The sequence below is a fragment of the Budorcas taxicolor genome, chromosome 18 (assembly GCF_023091745.1).
Source record: "Budorcas taxicolor isolate Tak-1 chromosome 18, Takin1.1, whole genome shotgun sequence".
In the NCBI taxonomy this organism is placed as follows: Eukaryota; Metazoa; Chordata; class Mammalia; order Artiodactyla; family Bovidae; genus Budorcas; species Budorcas taxicolor.
In genome coordinates, this window is record NC_068927.1 from 27,471,369 (window position 1) to 27,487,536 (window position 16,168).

General features: G+C 51.4%; 1 protein-coding gene across 1 annotated transcript in view; it reads right to left on the reverse strand.

Annotated features, from left to right (window-relative positions):
- The window catches only part of CNGB1 (cyclic nucleotide gated channel subunit beta 1), a 66,050-nt gene that overhangs the window by 13,193 nt on the left and 36,689 nt on the right, over positions 1–16,168 (reverse strand). Inside the window, exons 18-28 of the mRNA XM_052656233.1 lie at positions 15,914–16,071; positions 14,671–14,826; positions 13,150–13,358; positions 12,064–12,114; positions 11,718–11,804; positions 11,243–11,307; positions 10,285–10,407; positions 4,791–4,932; positions 3,868–4,027; positions 1,431–1,528; positions 1,253–1,336 (exon numbers count right to left, since the gene is read on the reverse strand). Coding sequence (XP_052512193.1) covers positions 1,253–1,336; positions 1,431–1,528; positions 3,868–4,027; positions 4,791–4,932; positions 10,285–10,407; positions 11,243–11,307; positions 11,718–11,804; positions 12,064–12,114; positions 13,150–13,358; positions 14,671–14,826; positions 15,914–16,071 — 1,333 coding nt within the window. The remainder of the gene's footprint in view (positions 1–1,252; positions 1,337–1,430; positions 1,529–3,867; positions 4,028–4,790; positions 4,933–10,284; positions 10,408–11,242; positions 11,308–11,717; positions 11,805–12,063; positions 12,115–13,149; positions 13,359–14,670; positions 14,827–15,913; positions 16,072–16,168) is intronic.

Below are 16,168 nucleotides of genomic sequence, written 5' to 3' on the forward strand. Positions count from 1 at the left end.
GTCAGATTCAGAGAGGGCAAGCTACTGCCCCAAGGCTGCACAGCTAGGAAGTGGCTCCAGTGTCAAGACAAATCACTCTATTGCTCCCAAACCTCTCTTGGCCTCGAAGGCCGCAGCTTTGAATTCTCAGCCATTTACAGCATCCTTGTCCCTCTTCTTTCAGCTCTTTGCTTCCAATTGTATGCTGTTCTGCAGCATACAACTTGGAGTCAGGGCCCTTCTGGGGCTGGGGGCTCCTGAGTCTTGCAGGGGGTTCTTGAGCAACATTTCCACCCCCGTACACACACCAAGCCTTATCAACAGCTCTGAAATCTGGTTCCTGCTCCCCTACCCTGAACAAGTCACCAAGTGACCTCAGTCTCACCTTAAATCCCAAAAAATGGGAGCAGAAGGGGCCTTAGAGACTGTCTAGCCCTGGGATTCAAATCCATATGTTCCCCAGGATCAGGCAGGTGACATACAGGAGAGAAGGGAGCCAGTAGGGCAGTCGGGAGTGGTGGGGCATGGGGCATCTCTTCAGAGCCATTCCCTTCTCCACTCCAGAGGACTCTTGCTGTTTGGCAAAGTGGGGCTCAGTGCTGGCCAATTTTCTGTTTTCAGCCAGAAATCTGGAAATCTGGATTTTTATGTAAAACTTTCCTTTTTTTTTTGGCTGTACTGCACAGCTGACAGGATCCTAGTTCCCTAACCAAGGATTGAACCTGGGTCACAGCAGTGGAAATGCCACATGCTAACCACCAGGGAATTCCTGAAACCTTCCCATTTTTTACAGGTTGGAGACTATTCAAAACTTTATTTTTAGATTAATCCGGGTATGTGGGGAGGAAACAACCCATTAGACACTGTGGGCTGGCTCCTTGCCAAGGACCATCAGTTTGCAACCTCTGACCTATCCCTCCCCTGTCCAGCCCCATTTTCCCGACATGAAGACCAAGACCCTGGAAGCAGTTCCATGTACACAGTCAAGACCCTGACCCTCTTTTGGCTCCTCACTTTTCTCTTCTGTAAAGTGGGGTTCCTCATCCTGGTCCCCATGGTCCTATGAGGAAGGAGCCAGGCTGAGACACATCTGAGCTTGTGCCCGGAGCTCCTCCTGCCAAGCAAGCCAGGAGCTCTGGGGTCAGCTTGCCACCCGCCTCTCCTCCCAGCAATTCTGCTCTGCCCGCACCTGCAAACCTCACCACCTTCCCAGGGGGCCCCTCCAGCCCAGCTCCGATGGGCGGGGGCTGCCGCAGCCGCCCCGGCCACTCACCTTCTTGCACACGTAGTCGTTGGGCAGGTAGACGACAGAGCGCAGCCTCTTCAGCATGTCAAAGATCATCTGCCGGTCACAGCCCTGGGCCCGAGAGGAGGGGAAGGAGCCATTTAGAGGAAGGCGTGGGCTCGAGGCCTTCCAGAGTCCTGAGAGTGGGGCACTGGGCAGGCCATACCTGGAAGAGTGCCACTTTGCTGACGATGGAATAGTTCACGTCGATGGCAAGGTCCAGCCGCATCTTGTCCGGAAGCTGCACCATCAGCTCTGACTCATCTGGAAATGAGACCCTGCAAGGGTCAGAGGCACAGCCAGGCCCTTCCTTCACACACACAGTGCCGAGCCCACACTGCACTGGCTGGGTCCCCGGGTGTGCCATTCCTCTACCACTCAGAATCACTCCAGATTGGGAGGGTATGCTCTCTGCCTCCAGGCCTTTGCCCATGCCGTTCCCTCTGCTGGGAACAATCCCCTCTGCTTTCCTGGCTAATCCCTACTCATGCTTCAGAACCCAGCACTCATGTCACCTCCTCCAGGAAGCCTTCCCTTGACATCCTCCCACCCAGCTATTATGTTATCAGTCCCTGTCCCATAGCACGTATCACACCCTTTACTGCAGTTGCTTGCTGATGATCTGTCTTCTCCACTTACATTACAAGAACAGCATTTGCAAGAACTAAAGCATGTGGAGGATGTAGTATGTGCCAGGCACTGTTTTACAGAGTGCTTTACCAAGACGATTTCATTAACTTCTCCCAGCAGCCCAAGAGGTGCCCACTACTAAAACCCACCTCACAGACAAAGAAAGGACAACTGAGGAGGGCAGTGACTTGCCCACAGCCACACAGCTTGGGGGATGGAATCAAGGCCCCACTCAGGCCCGGTGACTTCAGAACCTATCCTGGGAGAGCAGTATGTCTGTACACCGTGGCGTCCATGCTGCACAGTGGAAAGCTTGGCACATGATGAAGGTTGGTAACTGGAGACAGAGATGCACCCCGGGACCCCAGTCCCACGCTCTGCCCACTGTACATTAGCTTAGGGCTCAAGTGCCGGGTCTGTGCAACCCTGGGCAGGTCAGAGCCCTCTCTGGTATTTAACATGTGCCCCTGTGAAAAGGGCCAATGATATTGAAGTCACAAGGCTGTCACTGGGATGGAATGAGGCAGTGGAAGTGAACATGCCTTGGAAACTACTATGGTTAAGTGCATTGTCCACAGACTTGCCAACAACCCCAGCTCAGGAGATTGTGGCCCTCAAGTGTGGCTTCTTTGAGACCAGACAGAACCCAGTGGAGATGAAGGGGGGTGCTTTCACTTTGCTGAGGGCCTTGGGGGACTCTAAGGTACTGTGCCAGTGGTCCACAAGCTTTTGAGAGCCTTCCAAAATGATGCCTAGGCTCTGAAAACAAAATTATGTGCATGTGTGTATGTGTGCTCAGTTGTATCTGACTCTTTGTGACCCTGTGGACTGTAGCCCACCAGGCTCCTCTGTCCATGGGATTTTACAGGCAAAAATACTGTAAATGTAAGTGAAAAGCATACAGACAGATGCTTTAATAGTAGGGCCACCTGGAAAGCACAAAAACAAAATTACTAACTCAGGTGGTGTTAGTGGTAAAGAAATTCCCCTGCCAATGCAGAAGACACAAAAGATGCAGGTTCGATCCCTGGGTCAAGAAGATCCCCTGGAGGAGGGTATGGCAACCCACTCCAGTATTCTTGCCTGGAGAATCCCATGGACAGAGGAGCCTGGAGGGCTGTAGTCCATAGGTTCACAAGGAGTCCAACACGACTGAAGCAACTTAGCACAAAGATAAAAAGGAAACAGGGGGAGAAAAAGTCAATTAACATATAATTAGCATGTCAAATTTCCTTAAGGATTCCATTTAGAATCCGTAAGAACTTCACTACATTTGGAAACAATTTACGGGTAAGATTCTCTCACTTTGCAAGAATTACTGAGCATACCTCATCACTGACAAGAAAGCTGAACCACAGTGAATGAACATGTGTTGTTTTAGCCAATTTCAGAAGCAAAGCATAACAAACAACTATAAAATATATTGTAGTAAACTATAATGGAAAAGGCTCTGAAAAGAAATTTTTAAAAATTTATAAAATATATATTGTATGTATGGATGTATATGTATACGTGCTTCTCTGATGTATACAGGCTTCCCTGATGGCTCAGTGGTAAAGAATCTGCCTGCAATGCAGGAGACCCGGGTTCGAACCCTGGGTCAGGAAGATGCCCTGGAGAAGGAAATGGTAACACACTCCAGTATTCTTGCCTGAAAAATCCCACAGATGGAGGAACCTGGCAGGCTACAGTCCATGGGGTCACAAAACAGTCAGACACGACTTAGCAACTTCTTGTATACGAAGAGCAGGAAAGGTGAGAGAGACAGAGACAGCCCTTCCTTTCCTGGTTCCAACCGCACTTCCATCTTTGAATGGGCACCTCCCAAGGCCTCTCCAGGCATCTCTCACTTGCGCGTTGGGACTGCAGCCCAGAGAGGACCCCATGCTCAGGGCCCCAAGGACAGAGGACAAGGGCAGGGCCCAAGAGGGCAGGGCACTGGGGGTGGGGCTGGGTGGAAGGGCGTGTCTTACCCAGCATGCCTTGGGAGTGCCAGGTGTATTCGTACCAGGTCTTGACCCGGTTCTGCACAGACCTGGGGATCTTGTAGAAGTTCATGTATTTCACGGTGCTGTCCATGCAGCTGCGGTAGTAGGTCTGTCCCGCGGTGGCGGCCCCCACTACGTCTCTCATCTGGGGGCCAGGAGGGTGGTGGTCAGGGAGGCCACTGGGTCAGAGTGGGGCCGGGCTTCGGGGACATGGGTTGTGGGCACATTAATGTAACACAGGCGCCCGGGTGCGCGCTTGCCGGGCTGGTAAGAGATCAGGAGAGAGGGGAAACCCATGTCCACACTCAGAGGTTTCGCTGACCCAGATGTTCTGCCTTCAGGGTAGACATGGAGGAGTGAGGCTGCTGGCCCTTCGGTGGGCTTAGGTCTCTGGGGCCACACGAGGAGGGCAGGTCTCGCTGGGCTGGGCTGATTCTGGTGCCAACGTGACCCCCTCAGAGGAGGAGATGTGAGCCAGGTGTGCTGGTCCTTGGGGCAGAGCCCCTCAAAGGTAGCACTGAGCACCCCTGGTGGCGCCTCATGCACTGCTACAAGCTGAGCCTCACGCCAGGGCCCAGCACATTAGAATCCACCAAGGGCTCCTCTCCAAGGGAACAGCCCAAATCCTCAGCTTCTGCAGGAAGCCACTGGGCCCAGCTCTCCAGCTACCCCGGAGACTGACATTTCAAATGAGAAGAACCTTCAGTGAGGAAGCGGGACCTACGCCTCCACCACCACCCCTTCACCCCACAGATCCCAGAGCTCCAGGCTCCTGACTCTCTGCCCAGTGCTCTTTTCCTGGGCTTGGTCTGAAAGGAACAGGCATGGACGGTGACGTTCCTGGCAGCAGCGGGAGGAAGAGGGGCCCTGCAGGCAGGTGGGTCGGGACAGACTAGTGGCCCACCTACCTGTCCAATCATCACGGAGAAAGCGAAGACACCTGTGAAATAGTTTAGACCTTGGAAGACAATTTCAAAGAGCGTCCTGGGGTCAGGCAGGCCGCCGATGGTGATGAGGGTCTTCACAGCCCAGTAGTAACAGCGAATGTAACTGAGGAGAGAAGACGGGGACCTTAGTCATCAAAACTCAGCCTGTGGATCCTGGGCAATCTGGCTTGAATATAAAGCTTTATAGCTCATGAGTGCAAAAAAAAAAAAAAAAAAAAGAGGGAAAAAAAACTTCTCCCAACTGCAGAGCCCTCTGCAGCATACAGAGCATGTTTGCAGGTGCTGTGTGGTTTGGTCATGACTCTGCCCTAACCCTGTAGAGACATGCTGTCATCCCCATTTACAGATGTGGAAACTGAGGCTTCTGGAGGTTGCTCGGAAGACTTGGCGAGAGAATAAACCAGGGCTTTCCAGCTCCTGATGCCTGGGATCCTTCAGTTTCCCTCCACATGTTTCCAATGTCCACAGTCTCTGCTTTGGTCTCCCATCATGAGGTTCAAGAACAAGCTCAAAATTGGAAGATGATCTCGAGGGTCACCTTTTCTGACCCTTCCCTTCTGCTGTCCACTAACCAGATAGTGAGACTGAGGGCCACAAAGGGAAAGGGAACACCCATGGTCACCAGCTGGCAAGTTCCAGGGCTGGGACTGGAAAACAGGTGTCACCTTCTCTCTAAGCTGTCACCCACCGTCAGTAACCCCTTGACACAGACGCATGAGCCATCAGGAAGGGAGGTGGCCAATGGGGTCCTGCTGTGTGGTACAAAGCATAGGAAATGCCCAAGCCTGTGAAATCATCACAAAGTAGCAAAAGTCCCTCCCTCACTATTTTGAGTTTTAAAGGTTTGCATGTTTATTAATAATTACAAGTTTGCATTATTCCAACAGAGCAGCCTCACTGTTCTAATTCCTAGCCATTAAGTCCTACAAAAATAAACTTAAGCTTTTACAATAACTTAATCGATACAGAAGTAAAACCTTTATAGCTATTTAAACGGATTTAATTACCAAGGTGCTTATGTTCAGACCTTCAGACCGTCCCCTCCCAGGGGTCAGCAAGGTTGAGGTCAGCAGGGCCTAAACTCAGGGCATTCTCAGCAGGCTTTCCTGTACTTTCTGTCATCCCACCAGGGCACAGGAACTGCCCAGAGCCTGCCCTGTTCCCAGTGTCCTGATACATCCATGATGCCAGGGTCCCTGCTTAGCCAGGAAATGGAGATCATCATCCAACTGGCCAATCATCTGGTCCGAGATTGATCCCAAACTGGTCCTCCCCTGGGCTCCGTACACCAGCTATTTATGCAGTATTGTGGTTAGATCATGGGCTCCGGCACGGACGGCCTGGGCTCAAACCCAGCCCTGACACCTTCTAGCTGCATAAGTAACCCATCTCGCCAAGCCTTCTTCCAGTGTCCTTCTCCGGAAGGGGCGTGGCCATAGACCATCCTTCACAGGGCGATTGTGAGGATGACGTGAGGTCAAAAGAGCACCTGGCCCATGGTGGGGCCTCAGGAAGCGTCAGCTACCAGCACCTTCACTGTCACTGGTTCCGGCAGTGGAGAACAATAGACTGGCCTGTGCCCTCACGAAGTTCACTATCTAGTGGAGGCAGGCATGTCAATGTGCAATGAGTACTGGGGAAAGCGTGGAGAAGCAGAAGTTTTGGGGGAGTTGGGTAGTGGGGGTCTTGGCCTCTGTAAGGCCTAGGGCAAGGCTCTCGCTTAGGCCTTCCCGTCCCTCATTACCACCTGGTCCAAGAAAAGCTCAGACCCACGCGCCAGGCCTGCCCTGTCATTCCCCCGTCATACCAGTTATGGCCACCAGGGAGCATGCTAAGTAGCCTTTCAGTTCAATTCCCTTCTGTCGCTCAGTCGTGTCGGACTCTGTAACCCGATGGACTGCAGCACGCCAGGCTTCCCTGTCCATCACCAATTCTGGGAGTTTACTCAAACTCATGTTCTTTGAGTCAGCCATTCAACCATCTCATCCTCTGTCCTCCCCTTCTCCTCCTGCCCCCAATCCCTCCCAGCATCAGGGTCTTTCTCAAGGATTCTGTTCTTTGCATCAGGTGGCCAAAGTATTGGAGCTTCAGCTTCAACATCAGTCCTTCCAATGAATATTTAGTACTGGTTTCCCTTAGGATGGACTGGTTTGATCTCCTTGCAGTCCAAAAGACTCTCAAGAGCCTTCTCCAACACCACAGTTCAAAAGCATCAATTCTTCAGCACTCAGCTTTCTTTATAGTCCAACTCTCACATCCATACATGACTACTGGAAAATCCATAGCTTTGACTGGACAGACCTTTGTTGGCAAAGTAATGTCTCTGCTTTTTAATATGCTGTCTAGGTTGGTCATATTTTTTCTTCCAAGGAGCAAGCGTCTTAATTTCATGGCTGTAGTCACCATCTGCAGTGATTTTGGAGCCCAAGAAAATAAAGTCTGCCACTATTTCCATTGTTTTCCCATCTATTTGCCATGAAGTGATGGGACCAGATGCCATTATCTTAGTTTTTTGAATGTTGAGTTTTAAGCCAGCTTTTAAACTCTCCCTTTTCACTTTCATCAAGAGGCTCTTTAGTTCTTTGCTTTCTGCCATTAGGGTGGTGTCATCTGCATATCTGAGTTTATTGATATTTCTCCTGGAAATCTTGATTCTAGCTTGTGCTTCATCCAGCCTGGCATGTCATGTGATGTACTCTGCATATAAGTTAAATAAGCAGGATGACAATATACAGACTTGATGTACTCCTTTCCCAATTTGGAACCAGTCTGTTGCTCCATGTCTGGTTCTAACTGTGCTTCTTGACCTGCATACAGATTTCTCAGCAGGCAGGTCAGGTGGTCTGGTATTCCCATCTCTTGAAGAATTTTCCACAGTTTGTTGTGATCTACACAGTGAAAGGTTTTGGCGTAATCAATAAAGCAGAAGCTTTTCTAGAATTCTCTTGCCTTTTCTGTGATCTAACAGATGTTGGCAATTTGATCTCTGGTTCCTCTGCCTTTTCTAAATCCAGCTTGAACATCTGGAAGTTTATGGTTCACATACTGTTGAAGCCTGGCTTGGAGAATTTTGAGCATTACATTGCTAGCGTGTGAGATGAGTGCAATTATGCAGTAGTTTGAACATTCTTTGGCCTTACCCTTCTTTGAAATGAAAACTGACTTTTTCCAGTCCTGTGGCCACTGCCGAGTTTTCCAAATTTGCTGGCATATTGAGTGCAGCATTTTTGCAGCATCATCTTTTAGGATTTGAAATAGCTCAGCTGGAATTCCATCCCCTCCACTAGTTTTGTTTGTAGTGATGCTTCCTAAGGCCCACTTAACTTTGCATTCCAGGATGTCTGGCTCTAGGTGAGTGATCACACTATCATGATTATCTGGGTCATGAAGATCTTTTTTGTATAGTTCTTCTATGTATTCTTGCCACTTCCTCTTAATATCTTGTGCTTCTGTTAGGTCCATATCATTTCTGTCCTTTATTGTGCCCATCTTTGCATGAAATGTTCCCTTGGTATCTCTAATTTTCTTGAGAGTTAAGAAAATCAAGTCCCCTTTAGGGGGACTGAGTTGGGCACTGCCTGGGTGCCGGGTGCTGCTGGGCCACGAGCAGAATGAAGATGAGTGATCCATATAGCTCCGGCTTTCCCTGAAGCCCTTCCTGACTAGAGAAGCCAGCTACTGGCATGGATGGCACATCTTAGGGGTCTCTTGAGTATTCCATGCCACTAGACCTGTGGAGACCCCTGCATACTGCCCCAGACCTGGCCAACGCAAAGCAGGAAGAAGAAACCAAATATATAAGAGTTTAGGTCCTTAGGCCCCCTGGCTTATAGCAGGCATTCAAGAAATGCTCACTATTTTGAAAGTTATAATTATGAATGATATTGGATTTTTAGAGGCATTCTCCTTCACGAGTTGTGCTTTTGCATATCTTGGGTTTCGCTGTAGGATTTTATTTGGAAAAGGGTGATGCTGCCAGAAAGTGTGCCTCTTCACAGCACAGGGAAGCCCCAGAGGGCTAGCCCTGTCTTCCCCACTCTGCCTGCCATCTGTGCAGGCCTGCCTGTGATGGGTGCCAGGCCCTGCCCTGGGAAATGGCTTCTTAGCCAGGTAGGATATGAACCCCTCTGAGAATTTAAGGACAGTTAGGAAGCTTCTTCTCAGAAGTCAGCATGCTCCCAAAATTCAGTTCTGACTTCAAGGGGGATTTGTGACCCTAGGTTAAGTTCCTGGTGTGCTGGCTTCCCCTTAAGAATGACCATAGCTAGAAAGTGGGGTCACTGACTCCTGTCCAGGCACAGGCTGGATGTGTTACACACATTATTTATTTCTCATGAGAAATCTGTGCGATCCCACCCCCATTTTATAGGTGAGAAAACAGTCTCAGAAAGGGTAATGGCCTTATCCAAAGTCACAGAGCAAGATTTAATGAATAGCTTCTGTTCTTCCTTTTGCACAGAAGGCCTTTGAGTCCTCTCTCTGCCCCCTTGTGAGGGGATGAATGAATGAATAAGTGAGTGAGTGAATGAATGAATGGTCTAGTCATGGTCTCTGGACCAGGGCTGTGGGTGGGTTCAGCCAAGGGGAACAGAAGCAGGGTCAGTGGTGGTGTCAGGGTGTTGGGCCCTGATCACACCCCCAACACATGGCACCCCACAGCGGATGTCAGGTTCCCCCTCCAGCCTGCTGGGCTTCCCTGGACCCTCAGACTCTCTCAGGGAGCTCCCCTCAGGCCACAGGCCCATCTCAGAAGGCGACAGGTCACTGTGGCCAAGTACTGAAGCATTTGGCCCGAGAAGGGGACATTCTGAACCAACAGCCACTCTATAGGAAGCCACCTTGGGATTTCCCTGCTGGTCCAGTGGTTAAAAATCTGCCTGCCAATGCAGGTGACCCAGGTTTGATCCCTGAACCAGGAAAGTCCCACACGCTACAGAGTAACTAAGCCTGCATGCCTGGAGCCTGTGTTCTGAAGCAAGAGAAGCCACTACAATGAGAGGCCTGCTCACTGCGACTAGAAAGAAGCCCCCAACTCACCGCAACCAGGGAAAGCCCGTGTGCAGCAACGAAGACCCAGCATTACAAAAAGCAAATAAACAAATCTTCAAAATAAGAAAAAAAAGAAACCACCTTGGATGCAAGTGACCACTTGTTCTAGCTCCAGCTAGAAGCAAGTGTGAGGAGGAGGTCCAAGTGTTGACAAGCTGGATGGAGAGCATTTTGCATCACTTGTGGGCACAGCTCAGGGTGAGGCAGGGCCTGCCTGAGGGGACTCAGCCCCCTGGGCCTGAACTCTTCCTCTGCCTCTGTCACCACAGCTGACCAAGTGCCCACTACGGCCTGGCACTTATTCCTCGGGAACAAGGTGACCCGGCCACATGGCGGCAGCGGGACTCCTCTCCAGGAGTCTTGGTGCCATGAATTACTAAGACACAGGAGGAAGACTGCGGCTCACCTGTTTCCCACGCCATCGTAAACCCAGTGAGTGGAGCCGAGGCCCTCATAGGCCGACGCCCAGTAATACAGACATGAGTTCAGATGTAAGCTGTAGAGCAGGTAGGCTGTGGTCCGGATAACCCTGCAGAAGAAGGAAGGCACGAATGCAGCAGTGGAAAAGGTGGCAATGATATCTCAGCCCAGGGGTGGGGACTGCAGGGAACAAGCTAGTCCTCACCCTTCCCAGCACCCTCAGAGATCCCCATATCAGAGCCGAAAGACTCTGCCCAGCTGCCTGGTGCGACAGACACTTGGCCCGTGGGAACCGGTGGCTATACTACGGGGCCTACTGGCTGCTCTACTGAGACTGCGCTGGCTAGGAATGGTGATGCTCCAACAGAAAGTTGTCAAGACTGGGGTCCAGAACTGGCACAGAGCTACATGTGCAGACAATTCTGGGGAAGTGGAGGAGCTGAGGGGGGAATGCATGGGGCGGGGGCAGGGGCAAAGAAAGAACATGCATGCAGAGAAGCACTGCCCCTGAGAGATATCAAGAGGAGCCCTGTCCCACAGCGTGGCCTGGCTTGTCCTGTGTTCCAAGCCTGGGCATCCGCAAGATGGCCCACTGTGTCCCTACAGCCCACCACCCATGTTTGAGTGTTTGGGGGGTCAGTTTCCTGAGCTGAAACCAAATAGAGGCCCAGCTCCCTGGATATGCAGGGCAGCCACACATGTCAGCCTGCATGTGCCCTCCTCACAACTGGGGGAAGCGGGACATTCCTGAATCTTTAAAAAACAAACATCCCTTCAAAGAAGGATAAGGAAGAGGCCTGGCTTCCGGTGGGTGGTAGTGGCTAGGGGGCCTGGGAGCTGGGGGATGCTGAAAGGGGAAGGGATGGGGTCTTGCTCTGTTCTTGCTGCAAATATCCTGGGACATGTGTGTGCACGTGTGTGCACGTGGGGGGGGGGGGTCTCACCTGTAAACGTAGGCTTTGCTGAGGATGGATTCCAAGCGGTTGTTAAACTCAAAGAAGGCCATATACTGGGAGGAAAAGCAAGGCATCAGGGGTGGCCCAGTGCCCTCCCCTCTCCACCCACTGCCCACAGCTGCCAGGACTGAGGGTTCTTTCTGCAGCCCCGCAGTGGGAGGGGCAGCCAGGATGGGTCTGAACGTGTGGCCCGACTCCTGCATCACCACTAGTTGTTGCTAGTCCTAATAACCCTCACCTCGTGGAATCGAGGAGTAAGCACTTGTGAGGCCTCCAGAACAGTATCTAACACACAGCACAGCTAAGAAGCACTAACCATCATAAGGAATTTCCCATCATCCCTTGCAGCCATCCTTTCCTGATGCCTCACCAGTGCTGCTTAGACCAGGCATCAAGATGCTGGCGCCAGTACAGAGCACCAGAGGAGCTGGAGGCCTTGGATGGAGAAGCCCACTCGTCTTACCTTCAAACAGCGGGGCAAGCGCAGGAGGGGATTCACACCGAATTTCAAGTAGAGTAAGTCCAACGGCAAGAGGCAGAGCATGTCCATCTGAAATGCCAGCAGGACACCACAGTGTATAAAACAGCGTATAACTCCCAGGGTTGTGGGATGGGGTGAGTGGCGGGGGTCTCCACCTTCAATGGAAAGGCAAGGTCAGGATGCCCATGGAGGGGCTAAAACTAGGGCAGCAGGTATCCTACCAACAAGCCCCAGCCTGTGCTGGTCCTGTGGGGGAGGCCACGTCATACAGGCCTCAAAACACCCAGGGCCCCCAGAGACACAGCCTCCTGAGACCCCTGGCACACACCTTAAAGCGCTGAGATTTCAGGTAATTGTTGCGCATCTCCTTTTTGTCCGTCTGGAATGAAATGGAATAATGACTGTGAAATGGCCTGAGAGCTTCCCCTGACCCCATTGGAGCAGTGATGCAAATTCCCACCCAGCCTTGACCTTCCTATCCAAATAACAGCCTCATGGGTGCAGAGCCATTGAATGGACCAGCGGAGCTTGGTGAAAGCCTACAGATGGGGAGATCGAGCTCCCCAAGGTGGAGTGGGGGTTGTGTCATCCAAGGTCACTCAGCTTGACTCCGGCTTCTTGGATGGAAAGCAGGGACGCTGACCTTACTCTCAGTCCAACTCTTCACTCTTCACGCTAACTCTTAAGCATGTTAGCCTCACCTGGATCATTTGCAACCTTATTCACTGCTCTGATCAGACCAGGAAAGAGGTTGCCCAGGGAGTTCTTCCTGTGAATTATTTTAGAAGCTCAACTTGTCTACACACAGAGGAGACCCAGCTCCACTCACATGGAATTTTGAAAAATGACCTACACAGGGAGATGGGGACTTTGCCACATTACAGTCAGGATTTTGGTTTCCTCCCCAGAAAGTGCACCAGAACATGGACTCCCCAACTGGTCTGGGGAGTGTGCTTTTTGCAGGACCACCCCCAGGAAATGTCAATTGTCAGCAGTTACCTGTGCTGAGCACTCTGCATACATCACCTCCATGGAGCCTCACAGCAATGGTAAGAGGTGGGAACAATTACTATCCCCATCTTACAAATGACGAAACTGAGGCTCTAAGAGGTGACACAGTTAGTTCTCATACAGCCAAGATTTGAACCAGGTCTGCCTACTCTAAAGTCCATTCTCTGGACTACTTCTTCATCTCTGATTCTACCAGGTGGTCCAGGAACCATTTTACCCACATATGAAGATGTGTGTAATTTGAATGTATCAAAGATGTGTGAAACAAACAACCATGCTGTTGAATAGGCACGAGTGGATGTCCTGAGATTTCCCTGTTCATTTAGCTTCTTGTCCATCCCAGCATCAGGGGCTCTGGCTGCAGGGTCTGCCCCCAGCCACCCCCCATCCGGCTGTGACTCACAATGATGTCCCCGCCTCTGACAAACTGCAGGCGCATCTGGAACACGGTGATGTCCAGGAGGTAGATGAGGTCGCACAGGTAATCCATCAGCAGCCAGAGGTGGATGTTGTCTGGCGTCTGATAGGGGAAGGCCCAGCGCACGGGAATCAGCCAGCAGTTCCAGTTCCAGGCCAGCACCACGAAGAACAGCCACAAGATGTACATCAGGTCTGCAGGGGAGGGGGAGGGGAGGTGCTAGAACCTCAGCCGGAGAAGGGCCCCTCACCTCACCGTGCGATCGGGATGGGGCTTTCTTATTTCCACTTATCAATCTGCACTTTCTTACCAGCTCTAAATGTGACCCTTCTTGAGGGAAAGTGAAAGTGTTAATCATTCAGTCGTGTCCAACTCTTTGCAACCCCATGGACTACTATAGGCTACCAGGCTCCTCTGTCCATGGGATTCTCCAGACAAGAATACTGGAGTTCCCATTCCCTTCTCCAGGGGATCTTCCTGACCCAGGGATTGAACCTGGGTCTCCTGCATTGCAGGCGGTTTCTTACAGACTGAGCCACGAGGGAAGCCTGGTGGCTGGGGTGGGGGGGGCATAAAAAACTATCTTTGATATAAAAATAAATCACAGCTAGGCCCTAACAAATGGAGAACTCTCAGGAGGGGATGTGAGGTCATTATTAGTTCATAGACAGCTAACAGAAAACACATTTGATCCACTCTGGTTGAATTTTTTCCGAAAATGTATTTCCTGCTTTCCTAAATACACAGTAGTGAACAATGCACAGAAGATGGACAGATGGATACATGGACAGGTGCATGGAAGGATGGATACTGTAGGTCACGTGGGCATTTTATTGTTTATTTACTTTTATTTTTTGGCCACATCCAGCAGTTTGTGGGATCTTTCTTAGTTCCCTGAACAGGGATCGAACCAGTGCCCCCTGTAGTGAATGTGCAGGGTCCTGACCATTGGACTGAAAGGGAATTCCCCCCAACCTGGGCATTTTAAAGGACCCGTGGACACCAGGGTTGGAGTCCTGCCCCTCAGTGACTTCTTGTGTGACCCTGGGAAAGTCCCTCCCTGGTCCCCGCTCTGTCTTCCTCAGAAAAGTCACAGGAGAAGTCAGATTTAAAAAAGAAAAGGCAGGGAAACCCTTTGTAAAATGCTGTGCACATATGAAGGTTTGTTATTCCTGAAGAATATAACATGAGAGGCACTTCACTTGAGATGTTGGAAGAACTTTTCCCCTTCTCTGCTCAGAGCAGCAGATCTGGGAAAGGAGCCAGTAAGGGCAGAGTAGAAAGACTTGGCCAAGGGTCAGGAGTCCTGAGTCTGCCGCTGACTAGCTGTGTCTTTAGGCCAGTTAACTCCTCTGTGCCTTAGTTTCCTCGCCTGTTAAGATGGGTGCCCTATTCCTTCCTAGTCCAGAGACGTAGTTCGTTTGGGCCCCTCCCCCTCCCCGCCCCAGCCCCAGCCCCGCCCCTTCCATGACGTGTGGCCACGCCCACCGCCCTCCCAGGACTCACTAGTCAGCGGGTCAATGCTCTGGGGAAACTGGTACTTCTTCCAGGGGCGGCGTTTGAACTTGCAGCAGAGCATCTCACAGTAGTGTTCCTCTTCCACCTGCCCCGCTTCAGCTGGCTTCACTTCCGGGGCCGGCTCTGGGGCTTTTTTGGCTGGGGCTGTGGGATGACACTGGTGACCCTCTGACCTAGCCCCGGGGCTCAGGCTGAGAATGCAAAGACAAGGCACCCGACTGCAGACGCTGGAGCTGGAGCTGAGGGGACCCTGGCAGCTCTCCACAACCAGCCATACGCTCTGCGTGTTCTCCTGTAGCAAACCCCACATATCCTCTTAAATAGCAGCCTGAGCACCTGCTCTGAAACGCTTACCTACTACCAATAGGGGACCACCGCTCAGGAGCTGCCTAAAATGAGGTATTTCTGGGCAAGTTGGGTGTTTCAGTTGAGTGTCTGCTTGTGTGTCTGTGTTTGGACACCCTGGTTCTCTCTGGAGGTGGGGGGACATTGGTACCCAGAACTTCCACCCCCGGGAATCAGGAAAACATTGCCCTAGGTTTTTTAGCACAGGAATCTCAGCTCCTTCGTCTCTAAAACAAGACACTGAATGGGATCACAGCCTTCCTGTGCGTCTATGGAGATGTTTGTTGGTGAACTAGAGATTGGCTCTGAAAGGTTCAATATGGCTATGTTTCTAGCTTGAGGGTTATGAAGTCAGGCTCTGCTAGGTTCATTGTTGGTATTTTGAGTTCGAAGGCACAACCCTCTTTTGGAAAAACCTAGAAAACCTCCCTGGCAAGAGAGTGTGGTTCTTATTTCCTCCTGGTACTCTGAAAGAAGAAAACTTCCAAATAAATATTGTAACCAAGGCCTTTGAAAACTAAGATGTGTGGTTCCAGAGTGGGTTATGGACACCATCTGAATGTAAGGCCATGACATACACCCCAGGGTAGACCACCTACCTGCCTGCCAGCAGGAGAGGCGCAGAGGGTCATCCAGGGAACTTGCCCTCCGAGGCACAGAGCTAAGTACAACTGGATCATCGGCCAGAACGCTGACTTCTTTCCTCCCCTGCAAACGTAGCTAAACCTGTCTACAAAGGATCTCGAATTCCAGAGAGTGGAGATCTGTGCTTCTCTCAAGCATCCCCACCATTTTCTTGGGGCTTCCCTCCCTATGAGTTGAAAGAGGGCTCCAGGGGCCCCACCACACCCTGGGTCCAGTGGACCATCACCAGCTCTGGACTCACAGGGCTTGGGGCTCTCCTCATCGGAGGTGACATCAGGGTCGATGAGCTTCTCCTTCACCTTCTCCGTCCGCTCCTTGAAGAGCTTCACTAGCTCCTGGAGCCGGTCGTTGATGATGGCACTGTTCTGGCTGGCTGTGGAGGTTGCACGGTCCTGGTCACTGTGGAAACAGCACCCAGAGCTGAGTGGACTGTGTGGGGAAGGACCCCTGCGCCCCCAGGCAAGGGCAGAATCTGTATCCCACCTAGCTGGAGGGG